This window comes from Zosterops lateralis, assembly GCF_965231275.1.
Source record: "Zosterops lateralis genome assembly, chromosome: 2".
NCBI lineage: Eukaryota > Metazoa > Chordata > Aves > Passeriformes > Zosteropidae > Zosterops > Zosterops lateralis.
In genome coordinates this window covers 57,269,136-57,286,842 of record NC_139763.1, presented here as the reverse complement: position 1 = coordinate 57,286,842, position 17,707 = coordinate 57,269,136, and the positions used below count along the sequence as shown (strand labels likewise).

The 17,707-nt window shown below is 34.8% G+C and overlaps 1 protein-coding gene across 1 annotated transcript in view; it reads right to left on the bottom strand.

Annotated features, from left to right (window-relative positions):
* Positions 1-17,707, bottom strand: part of DIAPH3 (diaphanous related formin 3) — a 190,751-nt gene that overhangs the window by 145,923 nt on the left and 27,121 nt on the right. Inside the window, exons 9-16 of the mRNA XM_083855235.1 lie at positions 13,331-13,441; positions 12,758-12,890; positions 11,975-12,086; positions 10,630-10,748; positions 10,448-10,512; positions 9,753-9,857; positions 7,147-7,482; positions 6,070-6,184 (exon numbers count right to left, since the gene is read on the bottom strand). Of these exons, the coding sequence (XP_083711361.1) occupies positions 6,070-6,184; positions 7,147-7,482; positions 9,753-9,857; positions 10,448-10,512; positions 10,630-10,748; positions 11,975-12,086; positions 12,758-12,890; positions 13,331-13,441 (1,096 nt within the window). The remainder of the gene's footprint in view (positions 1-6,069; positions 6,185-7,146; positions 7,483-9,752; positions 9,858-10,447; positions 10,513-10,629; positions 10,749-11,974; positions 12,087-12,757; positions 12,891-13,330; positions 13,442-17,707) is intronic.

The following is a 17,707-nucleotide window of genomic DNA, read 5'->3' as shown; positions in this document are numbered from 1 at the left end:
GAAGATCCTACAAGAAAGTACAGTGGAGCTACCTCTGATAAATCCTCTGGAGGAGGAGGAAAATACAAGGTTAGTGGGCTCCACCTAATCTTTCAGATGGATGACAGCATGTTCTCCTGCTTCTGCAAGGTAGGCTATGGCATGTTAAACACAGCACTAAACTGATTTATATTGCTAATTTGATCTTCTCAGTAGCATTTACTCTCTTTTCTGATTTAAAATATTTGAGACTTAATTGGCAATATAGCACCTTAGGTCTTGATTTTTCTTACAGAGTATACAGGGGAGAAAAAAAATTAGAACTATATTGACCTTTTCAAGTCAAGTGCCAACAGAGATAGTACTCCCACAGAAGTGCTTTATTTCTGAATAATCAAGTCTGGCAGGAGCTCTGGTGTGATGGGATCAGACACTGCCATTTCCAATAAGATTAGGATGAAAATCTGTCCTAGTTGATAAAAAAAAATAGAGAGAGAGAGATCATGCAGTCTTTCTTGAGTGTACTAGATTAATTATTTTAGATATCTAGAGAAGAAAGAAGAGAATATTTCCAATTTTTTCATGCCATCTCCCATTAGCTGCAGCTATCTGCATAATGTTAAAAATAATTAAGAATTCACAAGTGATTTTTTGTATCTTTGATGTGCAATTTCTAATCCTCATTTGGACTTTATCACTTTAAACATAAGAATCTTTGGATCAAGTCAAATCAACTTATTGGCAGGATATTTATAAATACAGCACATTAATTATAAAGCATAGATTTAATTAAACCACTAGCTTTCTTATATTTTGCATATATGAGATGTGTAAATTGTCATTTTGGACTGAAATGCTTCAAGATTTCTTTTTTGGTTAGAGGCTGCCTTCTTGTGTACTCTATACAACCTCCTAAGTCTTGGAATTACCTTGGCAAACCACTTCAAGTATCCAAAGGCTTACTGTAAACAATATGTAGCTGGTTCTCTCTTGTTATCCTGAACACATATCTCACATTGTGCCTAACTACTTCAGTCTCATTAGATTAATTACACTTACTCACAGACTTCACCAACTTACTGCGATAACCTTCTCTACACCAGTACTCTTCAAAGTAGCTCCACAAACCCAGTGTTTGTATATTAAAATTTACCTTATTTCAGTATTGTACGTCTTAAACATAGCAGTTTGAAGCTACTCCAAGCAACCTGGCACTTATATCAATGATTAAAAAACAAGAACTGCAATAACAGGGGTTCCTAGAAAAGACATTATCCAGCCTTACCAAGTCTTATAATCCATTCTCCTCACTTAGGAAAAGAGAAAGTTTCTTCATACAAATATAACCTTTCCTACTTCTTTTGGACCACTTATCCCTGAATTTTTTTAATGTTCTTTGAACCTATTAAATTTTTGTAGTTGTCTCCAAGTGGTCCCACAAATTCCTTGGCTAGCTTCATTTAAAAAAACTAAATACACATCTCAAAAGTAGCTGAAGGGTCCTTTTCAAGAAATCCAAGATTCAAAATGACTATGTGAAGAACATCCTGTTTATATTTATCTAGATACATTTAATGAGTTTTCCCATTATCTTCACACTTTTACATTTTTTCTTGTAATATTATCTTGAATTTCCCTATCAAGACACGTGCAGTTTTTTTACCTGATAGCTTTAGCTACTGGGAATTTTTCTGTACTACAAGACAAAGTTTACTCAAATCTTGGATATAGTTAAATCTCCCATTTTATTATCACAAAATATTTAGCTTGTTTAATCTTAACATTTTCTCATCATATACATGTCGTGATCTGAGAGCTAATAATACAATATAATATTATTAGAAGGAATTTCTACTCAAGTTTTGCACAGGACGTTTCTTTCTGCCCACAAGATTTTCATTATTCTAGAGCTCACTATCTTTTTTGCAAAGTGTCACTTCCTTGCCTGTACATCTAATAATTCCAGGAAAGTTAGCAGCATGTTAGCCTTACAGACCTATGATTATTCTTCCATCGGGCTTCCAGTGCATTACAAAGCAGTTGACACTCAATAATGAACATTTGTGTTTGTTCATCTTATCTTAGGATTAAATAACATAAAAGCATATGTAAGCTCCAGATCTGTTATTCAGTATTTCACACATCAATTAACTTTAAGTTCTATATTCAGTTAATTAGTTTTCAAAAGTTATAGTAAGAGATTCCTTTAAAACCATTGTTGCTGGAAAGGCTTTACACAGATTTGCTTCATTGGTCTGAGATCGTGAGGATAAACCCTGGTTGGTTATTCTTAAACTCTTGATATTTCATTTCTTTCTTTTGCATGTCTCTTTTAACCACCCTTTATACCAATCCTATTTTTTGCCTTTAAAATGTATCAGGTAACCAAAGATCACTCATGCAAACCATTCACATTCATCACCTTATTTTCAGAACTTGTCAATTACTTTTCTTTCCCATCAGCAAGTAGTCATGGAGCTATCAGAGGTACACAAAACTAACTGTACTCAGATAACCAACTCACAACCAAAACCAATGGCCAAAACAAAATCACACAAGAGTAATCATGATGACAATCTAGTGATATTTCACAGGTTATGGGTTCACTGTATCAGCCAGGGATATCACCATGATGTGGATAGGAACCATGACCTTAAAGCACTCACTCACGCACTGACATACACAGAGGCCTCTCGCTCAGGCTTTTATGACAAAGGAGTTGGTTTGCCATTATACCTTTGACTAAATTCTAAATCAATGGAAAAAATGACATTTCCTCTTCAGTAAGTTGCTACCAGAATACCATCAACAACTGATGATTTGATACCTCTCAGTGTTCATCTCAAGGTTTTAGAGTTATAAAACATGTTGCTTTCACAAAATGATTCAACTTTTGAAACAAGACAAAACCAGCTCTACAGAAAAGAAAATACTCTATATCATTCATAGTCTATGTGGACTTTCCATTATCACCATCAGTAAGCAGCGCAGTGAAAACATTTCCTCCAGTAAAGTACCAAGACTGCTGCCAGCAGCAAGTCAAAGTGGTTATTTCTCTCTACTCCCCTTCTCAGGGAGATACCTCCCCACTCTCAGGGAGAAGTATCTAGAGCATTTTGTTGGGTTTCTCTACCTCAAAAAAACATACAGGTATCTTGAAATGAGTACAGGAGAAAATCATCAATATGATTAGAGGGCTGAAAGATACAGATGCAGACAGAAAAGTTGAAAAACTGTCAGTCTTTTGGGTAATAAAGGACAAGGGAAAATTTACTGTTGCCTCAAATGACCTGACAGAAGGGTGGAAATAAGAGGGAACCAGAATTCTTAGAGGTGCACAAGCAAGAGGAAATAGGTACAAGTTTCAACTAAAGATATCCCAAAATATATTATGAAAAAAAATCACCACAATGACAAACATGAGAACAGGCTGCCCATCCCTTCATCTCCATCTTGAAAAATACCTCAAACTCAGCTGGAGAAAGTTCTGGGCAAGATGAATTAGACTGGTCTCTTAACAAAAAGCTGTTGGACTTTCAGGGGCTTCTTCTGTGGTTCATGTCTCTGAAATATCTCAGGATATACTCAACAAAGGTTTCCTACAGTCTGAAGCTAGGTCTTCTTTTACTTCTTTATCCTTGCAATAGTATTTCTTTCATACCTCCATAACATCTTCAGTTTTTCAATTGCTTCAGTGCCCCTTCAGAATCAACATATTTTATAACTCCTATACAAACATCTGCTGAATCTTCAAATCTATTCTATACTGTTCTGTAATCTTTTTTCCAGTGAAAATTCCTCAATGGATTATTTTCATAGACATAAGACTTCCTTTTCTAGATCAACATTGATATGCTTTTGGCATATTAGTTGGCAAAATGCACAAACTGAATATTTGAGTACCTCAATTTGATTTTACTTAATGATAATAAAATTCACTTAAAGCATCACTGAACATACTGATCCCCGCTTCCTCTACCAGACACCTCTTCTTATGCAAAGATTTTAATGAAAAGAGTGCATAAGCAGACCCTTCAGCAGAGTGGGAACCAGCTCCTTCTTTGCATGCCATCATTGGGCTACAGAATCATTTTCAATTTCTCATCTTTCCGGTTTTAGACACAAAGCTTTAGAAATAGTCAAGGACTGTTCCCAGTTTGAGTGTAGCGAATAGCTTGCTGATTCTACTTAAGAGAGCCTGGTATTAAATATCCCCAAGACTGTGAAGAAAACTGTATGTCTCTAATTTCTCTGGGAAGTTTTGTTACAATCAGTAGATTAAGTATAAGCTACAAATAAGTATTCCCTCTCTTCATGGTCATGAGAAGAAAAGGAGTTGCTTTGCTGTCCTCTGTACTGGAATTCATGCTGTCAGCAAGAGACCTTGAGATCTGGTCATGCCTACTAACATACTTAAGCATTCATTCAAAGCTCTGTAAACCACTCACTTGAACAAAGATGAAATTTAGTTCTATGTTGCCCTTTAAACACCTACTTGCTGTTCTAAATAAAATCTTTAGTGCCTCCACTTCCCTTGAAAAATTAAGATGATGGCACACTTATACCACCCATGTGGGATAAGAAAGATTTCAAAACTTAAAAATAAAAAAAGATTATGCAGTAAGCCTCACCTGTAAAAAAAAATAAATTTGTCCATGGAGATCAGAGTCTTTAAATTGCTACACACACACATATTTGGTATAAAAGTGTACTTCACCAACTTTCCAACTGTAGATCCAGTAACTCTCTTCTATTGGGTTTTATCACAACAATGTATTCAGTCCATTCAGTTAAATATTGAGGGATGTTAATCTTGTTAACTCCAATGTTCTTGGTGTCTGTGGAGGCTCACAATCCTCTTCTGAGCCATTAACATGTTTGGCCTGAACATCATCTTGTCTCCCGAATTTTACTGTTTAATTACACAGAGGAAAGTATTTCCTCCAGTGGTTTATAAAACTTCCAACCTATTAATTCAGGGAACAGTCTTGGGAATTCTCCTAGCATTATAAAGGCGCCATAATTAGCTTCCAGACTTATTTTAATAGATTCAAGCAAACATGTCTATGATGAGGTTTTCTTGCCTTTTTATCTTTGTACAACATGCTTAAGTATCAGCAGCAACAAGCTATAATACTTAAATCAGTAGAAACACTGCTAGGGCATAAAAATCATGCTTTGACAAGAGTGGAATAAAGTTCTTGGTTATGGTAAAAAAAAAGATTGGATAATATACACCAAAGCATCCCAATAAAACAGGAGAAATTTCAGAATAGAATTCCATTCTATTAATAAAAATATCAACATAGAATTTTTAAAACAAAGTAAAAATACAATAACCCCTCTTCAATTTGCAAAGAAATTAAATATTACAGCACTTTGGCTGTTCTTAAGTACTACAACCCTGATACCAAAACAACGCGGGAGAAAATAAATGTGTCAGCAAGTAACAGCCATTTTATACACGGGACTGAATAATCTAAACTACAACTAAAATTATTTACTTCCACGGAAAGGAGAAAAGTTTTAAAGCCAGGAATATTTTCAAATATTTTGTTCCTTCACAGTGCTTTAAAAGAAGCTTAGCTAAAGAAGCTAAGCAAATATCAAAGGAGATCTATGCTCCTACAAGTTTATCAGGAAGTTAGAAAAAAAAAAGAAAAAAAAAAAAGAAAAATTCACTGAAAGACTATAGTCCATTATGGATCCAACATACTTCAATTATCATATCAATTCTGAGGCTCATCATCTTCACACATCATCTTCTGGGCTCCAGATTAAATTTCAATAATTTATTAAGGTATTCTGATAAAATTTTATAAATATTTTTTTAACATGATAAATAAAATCTGTATTATCCAGAAAAATTGCTTGGGTTTTTTTCTGTGAGGTTTTCCTACAAGTCACACAATTTTTGTCATGCTGAAGTAAAACAGTTCAATATCACTGCTTTAAGCAGTCTAGGATTTTCAGATATTTTTCTTCATACATCCCACTTAGAAACAAGAACATCAATGTTATATTCTGAGGAGCTTTTCATGTATTTATTTAAGTCCCAAGAAATATTAAAGGTATCTCCAAAATACTTACCCCTCTTTTGACAACAAAATGTAAGTTCCAATTTGCAAAGCATGTCAGCATTCTCATACTTGTCTTCTTCTGCTTTAACCCAAAAACAGGATTCTGTCATCTCCTGTGGCCTGATCTACAAGCAAGAGACAAAACAAAATTTTATTAATTATTTTGATCCTATGCAGAAACTGTAAAGTCTAAAGCACATTAAATATTTAAGAGCTCTGTAAACCATGAACTTTTAGTACACCACTCATCTTTACACTTGTTAATATATTACTCATTAAAAATAACTCTTAAAGTAAACGGGTTTTCAAAAAACTGATTTTAACAATGCAGACAACACACTCTGTTATCCAAGATCTAAAAGGAGCAAATTAGCTTTGGTCTAGATTTAAAACTCAGGCAAACTTCAAATAATGTCTGAACACAGTTGGTTTAACTAGATACTAAGTACCTTACTTTTCAGAATATAGCTTTGATTGCTTCAATAATTGTGAAAATCTCTTTACTGAATTATTTTGCTCTAAATATTTATAGTTTCCAAACTCAGTAGACTGGTATACTTAACTTTGTCAAAATGGAGAAGGAGAAAAAAACCAAACCAAAACCAACCAAACCTCAAATATATTTTGTCAGATATTGAATTTATGTAAGTACATTTATACTACAGACAAACGGAGAGACCTGCACTCCTTTCCAGTCCAGGCTAGATAGATTCAAGACACTTGTTTGGAAACTGTATAGCTATCAGTATAGTGCAGTGACTGATCCAACATAAGGAGCCAGCTGAAAAACAAGGCATAATAGGACCCAGGTAGCATAAGAAGCATCCTGCTATTCAACGTTGTTTTATTCTAGACCAGAACTGACTTTTCCAGGCATTTCATAAAGTCAACAGATACTTGCCCAGATGATTTATGGGCTAATGAAACAGAGTTTTCAGAAAACAATGAAGAGCTAAAGACAGAAAGTATCTGTATCTTTCATAATTTTAACTAATGTATAAATTGCTTATCTAGTCTTCTGGCAATCTATTCTCCTCAAGTTCAATGTCAGATTTTACAACAAGTATTTCTCATTAATCAACACTACCTTAGACCAGTTGAGTCTTTTCATGGTAACCTCAGGTTTGAATTCTTTTTTAGGCTTCATTCCAAATGGCAAAGCACATGAAGGCGGGGACCACTGTATTCCAGGCAGGCCTGGTAGGGGCGGTGGTGGAGGAGCACCACCAAATCCCAGAGGAGTTCTCAAGCTGTTCAGAAGTGGTGGAGGAGGAGGGGGAGGAGGCGGTGGTGGAATTGCTCCATTAGAAGGCAGTGGTGGAGGAGGAGGGGGTGGAAATTGATGTGGTCCTGCACCTTCCAGTGGAACAACAGATGCATCTCCACGGGGTGACGGCAGAAAAGCAGGTGGCACAGAGCCATACTGATAAGAAAAATATTCTTACTCAGTTTCACAGTTTTATCAACAAAATGCTATAACGATCATAGTTTATAGATTAAATCCAGAAAGCCAGTTGAAAGTCAATGCCATTTGTCTTGTACAGAACAGTCAAATAAGAGTGATAACGAGCCCAACAGGCTTTTGATTTCATGATCGGAACTGTCAATATTTGAAACAGACATTCAGACCTGGGGGTGCACACCAAAAATAACAAACTGAAATAGTGTTTCCCACTTTTCATATTTCACTGACCATGAGCTAAGAAGAGTATGATAGATATCCTGAGATCTAGACTACCATGGTTTAGCTAAATTTTTTTTAAAAAAGTAACATCTTAGTCTCTGTTGTTTTCATCCTACAGATGACAGAGAAATATTCCAAGTATGTTCCAGCAAAATCTGAAGAGATAAATAATTCTGTTGAAAAACAGGTATCTTCCAGTGCAGGCCCATTGTCATTCTACAGAATTGAAAACATGAAACAATAACGAAAATTATCCTTCCAAAAAATAAGGCTTCCTTACACACCAGCTTCTTATTCCATATAGAAATAACATCTATAATGTACCAAAATAGGATGAGGACTTCAGCAAGTCTAATAAAATTACTTCTACTATTTGAAAAATTTCTATCATAGGCCTGCAAACACACATAAGAAAGTATCTGACAAAAACAACAAAATAAATATTTATCTACTGGTGATAGCACTAATTACCTTTTCAACTAACTATGAGCTGAAACTGATTATTTTAGAAAATAAAGGGAAATACACTAGGCAAAATATTTAAAATTTCTAAAAGAAAATAGCTGAGTATCAATAAATACAAATAAATGCACACACAACAGCATGATAATGTTTTGAATTTCTGATCATAAGTATTGTTTACACTGACAAATAGACACTGAACAGTTGGGCTCCAGAAATGAAATAAATACATCAATACATACCAAATGCAAGAAGAGAGTAAAGGCATGAGACCAGGGGAAAAAATAGTCATTAGAAGTAGAAGTCAATATGCTAAGTAGCAACTGATGCCATATGGAAGCCAAAGTTTCATCTTTAGACAGATTTAAAAGTACTAAGTTGCAGTAATCAATTAACTGACATTTACAAAACTTTTCATGTATCCCATTAACAACAGTGGGATAATTCATGGTATGAAAATCAGTGAGCAGAATCATATGTTATGCTCTCTGTCTGCATGTAAAAAAGTTATATTTCATCCAGGGAATAACAGAAAAAGTAAAATAGGGAGGAAAGCAATTTAACTTACAAAAAGTATTTAAGTATGTTTTCAAGATACAGAAAAATACTTTCTTAATGAATGATGTGCCACTCTTACTATATTTGGGGTTTTTTTTGAATGCAACAATTCCTGCAATTGCTTTTGCTAAATATTTGACTTTGACATTAACAATTAATTTTGACCAGAAACATGAATTAGAATGACATTTCTAAATAGACCAAAGCAGAGCTAAATTAATTTTCCTCACTAAGAAAATTAAAGAAGCCAATAAATATTAAAAAAACCCCTCAGAAATATGAACATACACCCCTAGAAGCATGTCTTTCTGATGCTTTCTTCTTTAGCCATTTTTAGACTGTGCTTCCTATTCCCAGAAATAAGACACAAGAAAATTCACTTGGTCACACAGTCTCCTTACATAGATTTAAGAGGTGAAGTACCTACAAATTAACTCAAGTATCACTCTCAAAAAATCTATTCCTCTAGATTCCTCTAACTATTCCTTTCCAACACATTTTAAAATATCTACTTATGCTTGAAAATTGAAAAATTATCAGGAAACGTTCTTATCCAGCCACAGGTTATTTCTTTCACTGCTGGATAGCCATGGTAAGGCCTCAGTATAGCAAACTGCACAATAAGCAATTTCCTGTGGAGGCATAAAGATCACAATGATGAATGCTAATCTAAAAGCATAAAACGTATTACCCTATGTGGTTAATTACTTTGGAAATCTATGACTCTGAAAGCAAAACCCAAATGAAACCTAAGAAACTAGTTTAATTAACTGAGCTCAGGCATAAAAGTATCATCTGGGAACTCACAGCTAATTAATGTCACATTACAATTATTTGTATAAAACAGAAATAAAGGAAACTAACATTCAATAATAATCGATAACAAAGATTCTTTGAAAAAACCCTCAACTGTACTATCCAAAGAAGAATGCTAAAGGAAGTCCCTTTCAAGAACCTTATTTCATACATTTGTTTATACTGTCATTTACCTTTGATTTAAAAGCTTGTAATTCTGTTTCAAGTTCATTGATTCTCTCCTCTTTTTTTTGCAGCAGGGCCTGGGTCTCCTGATGAACTACAAAATCTTTTTCAAACTAAGAAAAGAGAAAAAAAATTGTTGATACCAGTCAATTCTGCATAGTTTCATTAAATTCCAACTTTTCCTTTTGGGCTTCTTAAAACTCACATGTTAACAATACCAAGGACACATGCCCGCTATTCCAACTTCCATGTCTGCTGAGTGGAAAAATCATCTGCATCACTACTACAGGTCTTTATTATATGAAACGACATAAAAACTTAATGTATATTAAGTTAGTATTACACAGAGTAGCTTAAAAGCCATGGATGTACAGTAACACAGTTTGTAGATATGAAGGAGTCTATTTTTATTCTCCCACTGTTTATTTTGTTAGGAAAACTAAAAATTGTTGAAATAAAGTATTCACTTTGGTTTTGGAAGAGTTGTACATGAGAACTTAAATAATAGAAAGATTCTCCATTAAGGTCAACTACTTTACACCACTTGGCTTCCTAGTCTACAAGGAACATCTAAATTCACACTTGAACACAGAACTAACAGTAAATTGAACTTAAGAACTATGCCACACTTCAGTTACTCCATTCATAATCTATTAAGTAATCCCATGTCCATCTTACAATTACATGATGTAAAATTACTTACTTTTCTGGAAAGTTCAGAAGCCCTCTCTTCACATTCTTCTAATCTTGCTTTATCTACACAAACATCTTGAAAAAAATCAAAAGGCACACTTACACATATGCCAGGAAAACAAGATTCTTAGCCACCTATTCAGTTTCATATAAGGAAGTATGGTGCTGAAATCATTTCCAAACAGTACTCACCTAGTAAGTGGCTGAAATTTATATCTAATCTCTTACGATACGTGAAATCTGGGTCTGTTCCACTTCGATGTAACACTATCTGTGACACACACTCTTCAATTAATTTGAAATACTGTGGACTAAAGACAGAGATGAGCTATTTTACAGCATATTCATTTATCAATCTATACTTAAAATCCTGTCAACGAACAAAGTAAAAAAACTTTGGGCTGATTTGTTTCCACAGAAAGGCAAAAGTTTCAAAGGAAAATTATGTTTGGCAGTTTATTACACAAAACAGTTTATAAAAAGCCTGAAAAAAGTGGCCCTAAAAATAAATAATTGTTGTAGTATTAAATCTACACATCCCTCCCTATGGAAATATAGGAAGGAAAGACCATCTCCTGCTTCCTCTCAGTAAAGAGAAGGCTCCTCCTTCAGCTTGATTCCACTACTTTTGTGACTTTTGTAAGTACAAGTGCATTGCAGCCCTGCTTCAGTACAAGGAACGAAAACCACCTTGTTCTAAAATGCCAGGGGGGGCATGACAGCTGGGTCACTTGCCCAGAACATGCAAGCTGTGAATTCAAATCTTTTCATGTGGAAGAGGTCTAGCACAGATGTACCCATAGCAGGCAAGCACCCTTAACCTTTAAACGTACATCTGTGCTAGACCTTGCCTGAAATGCAAGGTTATGCAGAATGTTGTGCAGAAAACAGATGGCCCTTGTTCAGTTCACACCTCGTTCCTCCAGTGTTTCCACAGACAACACAACAGTTTTGGAAGGAAAGTACTTTGTCTCCTTGAAACACTTAAAATTTTATTAACTGTTTCCCTGAATTTATCTGATGAATTTTTCAGGAGACACAAACATGTCTACACTGACCTATAATGGATACTGAAAATACTCAATTCCAACCCAAAAGTTACTCTAAATTAGGCATATGTTCAGATTTCTGTATAACGTGCATTTCTTTGCATACTTGGTTTTGTCCTTTGACTCAAATACACCACAAAATTACAATGCTACTACCATGATTTATAACTGATAGAGACATCTGTCCTGATCACTTACACTTGCAATCAATAAGGATCAGCTCTTAACAAAAACAGTTTTCTATATTTCTAAAATACAGAAATATATTTTAAAATATATTTAGTGTATAAAATTATTCACTAAGCAGCAGAGCCAAAAATGTATAGATGGCATTATTGATTCCAAGTTGATTCTTTTAAACATGAACTTCCAAATTACAATACACTCAGAGAGACTAAAAGCTATTATTAAATTTATGGAAGAAATATTCTATTAATGACTGAATAATAATAATCCATTATTAACACTTAACACAGTATTAAACATACCGGATAAAATAATCATTTCTTATCAGTAGAAGATGTTGGAGAATAGAAAGAAAATATCCTTCAGCACTAGTGTCCTTAACTGTATTCCACAGCATGTTGTAAACATCATTTACTTCAGTGAAAGTATTAAGGAGTATAATAACAAAGAATCAAAAAATTTCAGTCAAATGTTTACCAATAACTTCTTTAAACAGAAATTATAGCAGAAAAATATCCATTCTATGCTTTATTTTGTTCCTGTTTGTCCTGCTGATATCATGGAATCATTTACGTTGGAATAGACCTCTAAGATTATCAAGTCCAACTATTAGCCAAGCACTGCCAAGTCCACCATTCAGCCATGCCACTACACGCTTCATCTAGAAATCTTTTAAATATCTCCAGGGATGGGGACTCCACCACTTCCTGGGCAGTCTATTCCAGTGCTTGACTACCTCACACAGCACTCTTTGAGGCCCTTTCATTCAGTCACTTGTTACTTGGGAGAAGTGATGACCCAGCCTCACCATAACCTCCTTTCAGGTGGTCATTGAGAGCAACAAGACCCCCTCCCATCCTTCTCCAGAATAACCCCAGTTCTCTCATCTGCTCCTCATAGGACTTGTACTCCAGACCCTCTTCTGGACATGCTCCAGCCCCTCCATGTGCCTCTTGTGGGTGAGGGGCCTAAAACTGAGCACAGAATTCAAAGTGTGGCCTCAAAAGTGCTCAGTATAGGGGAATGATCAGTGTCCTGCTCCTGCTGGCCACACTATTTCTGACACAAGCAAAGGTCATATCAGCCCTTAAAAGGATATTCTAGTTCAGATCTAATATCTTCTAAACGATGAGAGAATTCAATCATGTCTTCTTCTTTATGTTCATTGAACACTTTCAGCTGAATATCTAGTGCTTCATTCTTTATACATTGTAGTTGCTGCAAAGAAAAAACAATACAAAGGCTTGCAAAATTAGCATTTCCATATGTAAATAAATGTATCTTTTTAATAAATTTCATACGTCTGTCTATGTTAGTTAGAAGTTTAAAATTACAAGAACATATGAGTGAAGTTAAATATCCAAAAGTTAAACATAATTTCAGACTGGCTAAAAATTTTTGCACAACAGTGTGTCACATGTTCTTAAGTGAAGTCATAAAATGCTGAGGGATCAGAATAAATCTCAGAGAGCCTATTTCACCTTTGCATTTTTAAGGCTGATTCTTGTATCTGACTGTTCTGTCCCAAACTTAATAAAATGCCTTTAAGAATAATTTATTAGAACTTGTTCTCTCATTCCCCCTCTCAGGCTCAAATAATTAAAAAAATTAAATAGTAATAGTAATAGTAATGCAAAGAGAGATGAGAAGATGCTTACTGGCAATATCTCTTTCAATCCACTGCGCATAAATTCATTTCTGATGTGAAGCCTAAAATCCAAGTCATCAGGAGATGTAACGAGAGCATTGATGAGCTGCATGCAAGCTACCTGTAATAGAGTTAATAATAAACAATCTTATTTCTTAGATTTCAATATGCATCACAATCAAAAAGATACAAAGAACTAATAATTAGGCATTGTATCATTTCTAATTATAAAACTACTGTAATCTTATAACTAAGCTACTTAAGTTCCTGACCATCCTTGAGCTATAAATATCAAATTCTAGTTCACAAATTTCCATAAAAATTAAATATTTTGTCACTCCATTGAATTTTGTCTATTTATACAAATATCCTTATACAAAAGTTCCTTTTGCCAACAAACTTTGGCAGATAAAGCATAATAATCAACATAAGAAAACCATTGCAAATATACATTTATCTATACACATATATAAGAAGTTAGTGACATAATACAGTCTATTTACAGTGAAACACATATATATATTTTTAAATGCTGATTAAATTAAACTGAGCCTGAAGAATAGAATGGAGTCTTTTCCACCTCTTTTTGAAAAAGTCATTCTTTAAACATACTGAACATTATAGAGACTTCATGGGAATCACTCCTTCAGCTCAAAAGAAAGAATCACGCCAACAAGTAGTACCTCTTCTGAAAAATCAAGAGACCCATCTCAAAAACACATAGCCAGGAGCAGCAGGCTCTCCAGCACTGTCCAGATTCACAAGACTTTAGAAAATGGCAACCTACTGTTTGTCTCTACTACAGATGTAAACAGCCATTATTTCCTTTTTTTTACCCTCTTTATTGTTTGCACGTTTTGCTTCAATTTACAAAACATATGATATTCCAATAATACCACCACTTTAAGGGCTTTTGAAAAGCACCAGACCACTAGAATTCTATATGGACCTTACATACTGTGTAAACAATAAAAGGAATCTAGTTCAAATATTCTACTGTAAATCCTTTTATAGTCTAAAAAAATGATGATGCATTATGCCATAGGCAAAGGGTGATACCGGAAAGATGCTATCCCAGTCATCTTCAATGTATGCATAATTCCAAGTTCTAAATTTACATATGGTCACAAGAACAACTAGATGGACAAGCAACTGAGAGAAACAATCGCATCCATTAGGTTTCCAGAAAGAACATGCTGAGATTACATAATAGCACAGATCACAACCATTATCCCACTTTTATCCTTCTGCAAAGTATGTAAGCTTGATAGTAGCTTTATATATTATTTCAGCTGAACTGTTAGGGAGGTGAATGGCAATTAGCATAATTTAGGCCTGTTTGACAGTGTTAGTCTAGGTAGATGAACTTAGCTAGCTAACACTCTAGAAGAGAACAGTTATGAGAACAGAGATGTAACAAATGTAAACAATCTGTTAATATAAGAGCTGTGAACCTGCTGAGAAAATCAAGTCAAGTAGACTGTGAGCTACAGCAGGTTGTTAGGGTTCAAGGGCTAGAATGACCCAATTAAGCATGAGTCATTCTCCACCCAATCCCATAAATTATGGTATTTGGAGTCACTTGAAAAGAGAACCTCAAGGGCTCCACAACTCTGCACTAGGAACTGGAACTATCTTTTGAACTTCTGGAGATGTCTGAAAAGACAAGCATGCTCAAGGGAGAATGCCATGGTTGGAACCACTATACTAACCCATCCAACACCTCTCCTGGATAAAAGCTGCCACAACAGCATCTATTCTTATACTCTGTCATACTACGTACCTCGCATCAGCAATAACTTCAAAACAGCAACAGAAGGAAGGAACAAGCTTTGCTCCTTCTTCTTACTTGAAGGAAGAGCTGAAATTAATTTCTATGCCCTCAAAACTTCTATGAAATTCAGCACATGCAAATATCTAGATTTGCATAATAATTTAAAAAACCCAATTGTTTTTATTTTGTTGACATAAATAAGGAAAATCACACTTAATTAAATATATAAAATCATAGCACGTCCTGAATGGGAAGGGATTCAAAAGGATCATCAAGTCCAACTCCCAGGAAGTCCCAAGAATCACACCCGAGAGCATCATCCAAATGCTTCTTGAACTCAGACAGGCTGTAACCATTTCCACGGGGAGCTGCTCCAGTGACCAACCACGCTCTGGGTGAAAAATTGATACCCAATCCTAATATCTAACTTAAATATCCCCTAACACAGCTTCAGGCCATTCCCTTGGGTCCTGTCACTGTCACTACAGAGAAGAGAACAGAAAGTATGGGCAGTACATTAGTGGCACTCCATTTTAAAAGAACTCAGTTAAATAGGAATATAGCTAACAACACCACAACATTGACTGTTTTGCCTTAAATAAAGTATGTTTCCTGGAGAAAGATCTTCCCAATTTGGGGCTTCTTTGAAGTTATAAATAAGAAACAACCCTTGGTTATTCTTCTCTTCTTATAAAGCTGCTAAACTGATAACAATTTGAGCCTTTAACTGTCACAGTGGATTTTTCATCTTTGTAGTGCTTGTCAGAACAATTCTTATGATACTTCTCCTCCCTGCAATGTGTTATTTCCCTCATTTTATACAATTTGCTTCTGTACGTATGTCTACAGTATTTTAGAAACTTAGAGGAAAATAGGACTTTGTTAACTTATCAATTATTTTCTTCAAAGTCAAACAAAACCTCCGTATTACTCTTGAAGCCTGTTTCTGTGCAAGTACTTTTTCCTAAGAGTTATTCTAATATATGTGTTACTGCCAAGGCATCACTTTACACTAGGTAACAATGAAGGGTGCTAACTCCAGCAAAGGAAACTACAACAACGAAATAGTAATAGAAGATAAATACAAATAATATAATTCTCTTCATCCAAACATGGACACTACAATAACAAAAATTTTGAAACCAGCTAAGGTGCCCAGTGAATTTTCAAAAGTAGACTGAAAAAAATATTCCAGGAATTGTCTCAACAGCACCCAACAGAGAAGAGAGGTTCTGCTCCACAACCAAGTACTTTTGAACACAGAAAAAGCTCCTCATATTGAATATCTGACTGTAGTCCTCTACAGTCTTGTTCAGGACACGTGGCCTTGTAGCCCACTTATTTTTGCTAGTAACAAGCTACAGGTTTTGTATGAAGCTAAAACCACATGCTTCAAGAGGTCTGGACCTCTTGAGCTTCATCAAGGCTTGGCTTGCCTGTCTGGAGCTTAGTTTTGGCTTATTTAGTTGCAACAGGATTTGTCTAGTAACAGAATCACTATCATCCCACTACCTGTACATTTTTCTAAGCCTTGTACAAGTCACTGATATAAAGTTTACCATTACATATATTTCTGTAACTAGTGGATAGAGTATGACCATAAATGAAATGCAGCATAGAAAGGTATAGGCATGGGATGGGATTGGAGAAGTTTAGCACTACTGAGAGCAATTTTATTAGACCACTAAGACTTCACTTAGACTAAAAATTAAATTCTTGGCTTTGAATACCAGGTGTATTTTTTAGGCCTTCATATTGCACAAGTTACAACATCACAACAGAAGAATTTGGATGCAAGAAGTGGTTTTAAGTGCAAGCAACCAAACCAGTTAAATTTACTGCAATAAAACCTTACAGAATATATTGTCTTATTATCTGAGTATGGGCTTTATTCTTAAAGCTTTTTGTGTTTGTTTTGTTTTGGTATGGGTCCGCTTTATGAGTATTTGTCTTCCCCTTCAGCAGCCAAGATGAAAATTTTTACTTCCCTAATTTTGATCTTATTTAGTTGAAACAAGTTATACCATCTCCAATTCATCTCTCTGGAATACAAAAGCTTTCATTTAATTGTATTTTCTGGATTCAATTAGTTGTGCTATTCAAAGCTTGACAGCTGCCACTAACACCTGCTCTCCTGTTCACATCAGTGAGGCATTTCAGTGATTGTAGACTTTACTACCATACAGTCAGTACAAAAGTACACGACTACAAGGTTACACTCACATTTCAATTCCATATTGTTTGATTATATACAATTTGGAACCTTTGTCATTGTTATCAGAAGTTTAAAACACAGTATGCTCTCCTGCAAAACACTGTATGAAGGGACTGTTAAGCAAGGAAACGGCATTTATCACAGATGATTTAAACTATCAGCGAAGAGACAATCAGAGATTGAAAAAAGTACTACTACTACGAAAATCCTGATCAAGAGCAAACTGTAGTTTTATCTTTGAGATAGCAGGGCAATTTCAACAAAAGGATGTCTAGAGATATAATTGTTTAAAAAAAATTTTTCTTCTAATTTGCTAAATCAATTGAGTACATGTGCACATGTGTTATTTAAACAGAGCCAGGACACAATAATGAGAAGTAAGAGATTAATGTAAGATG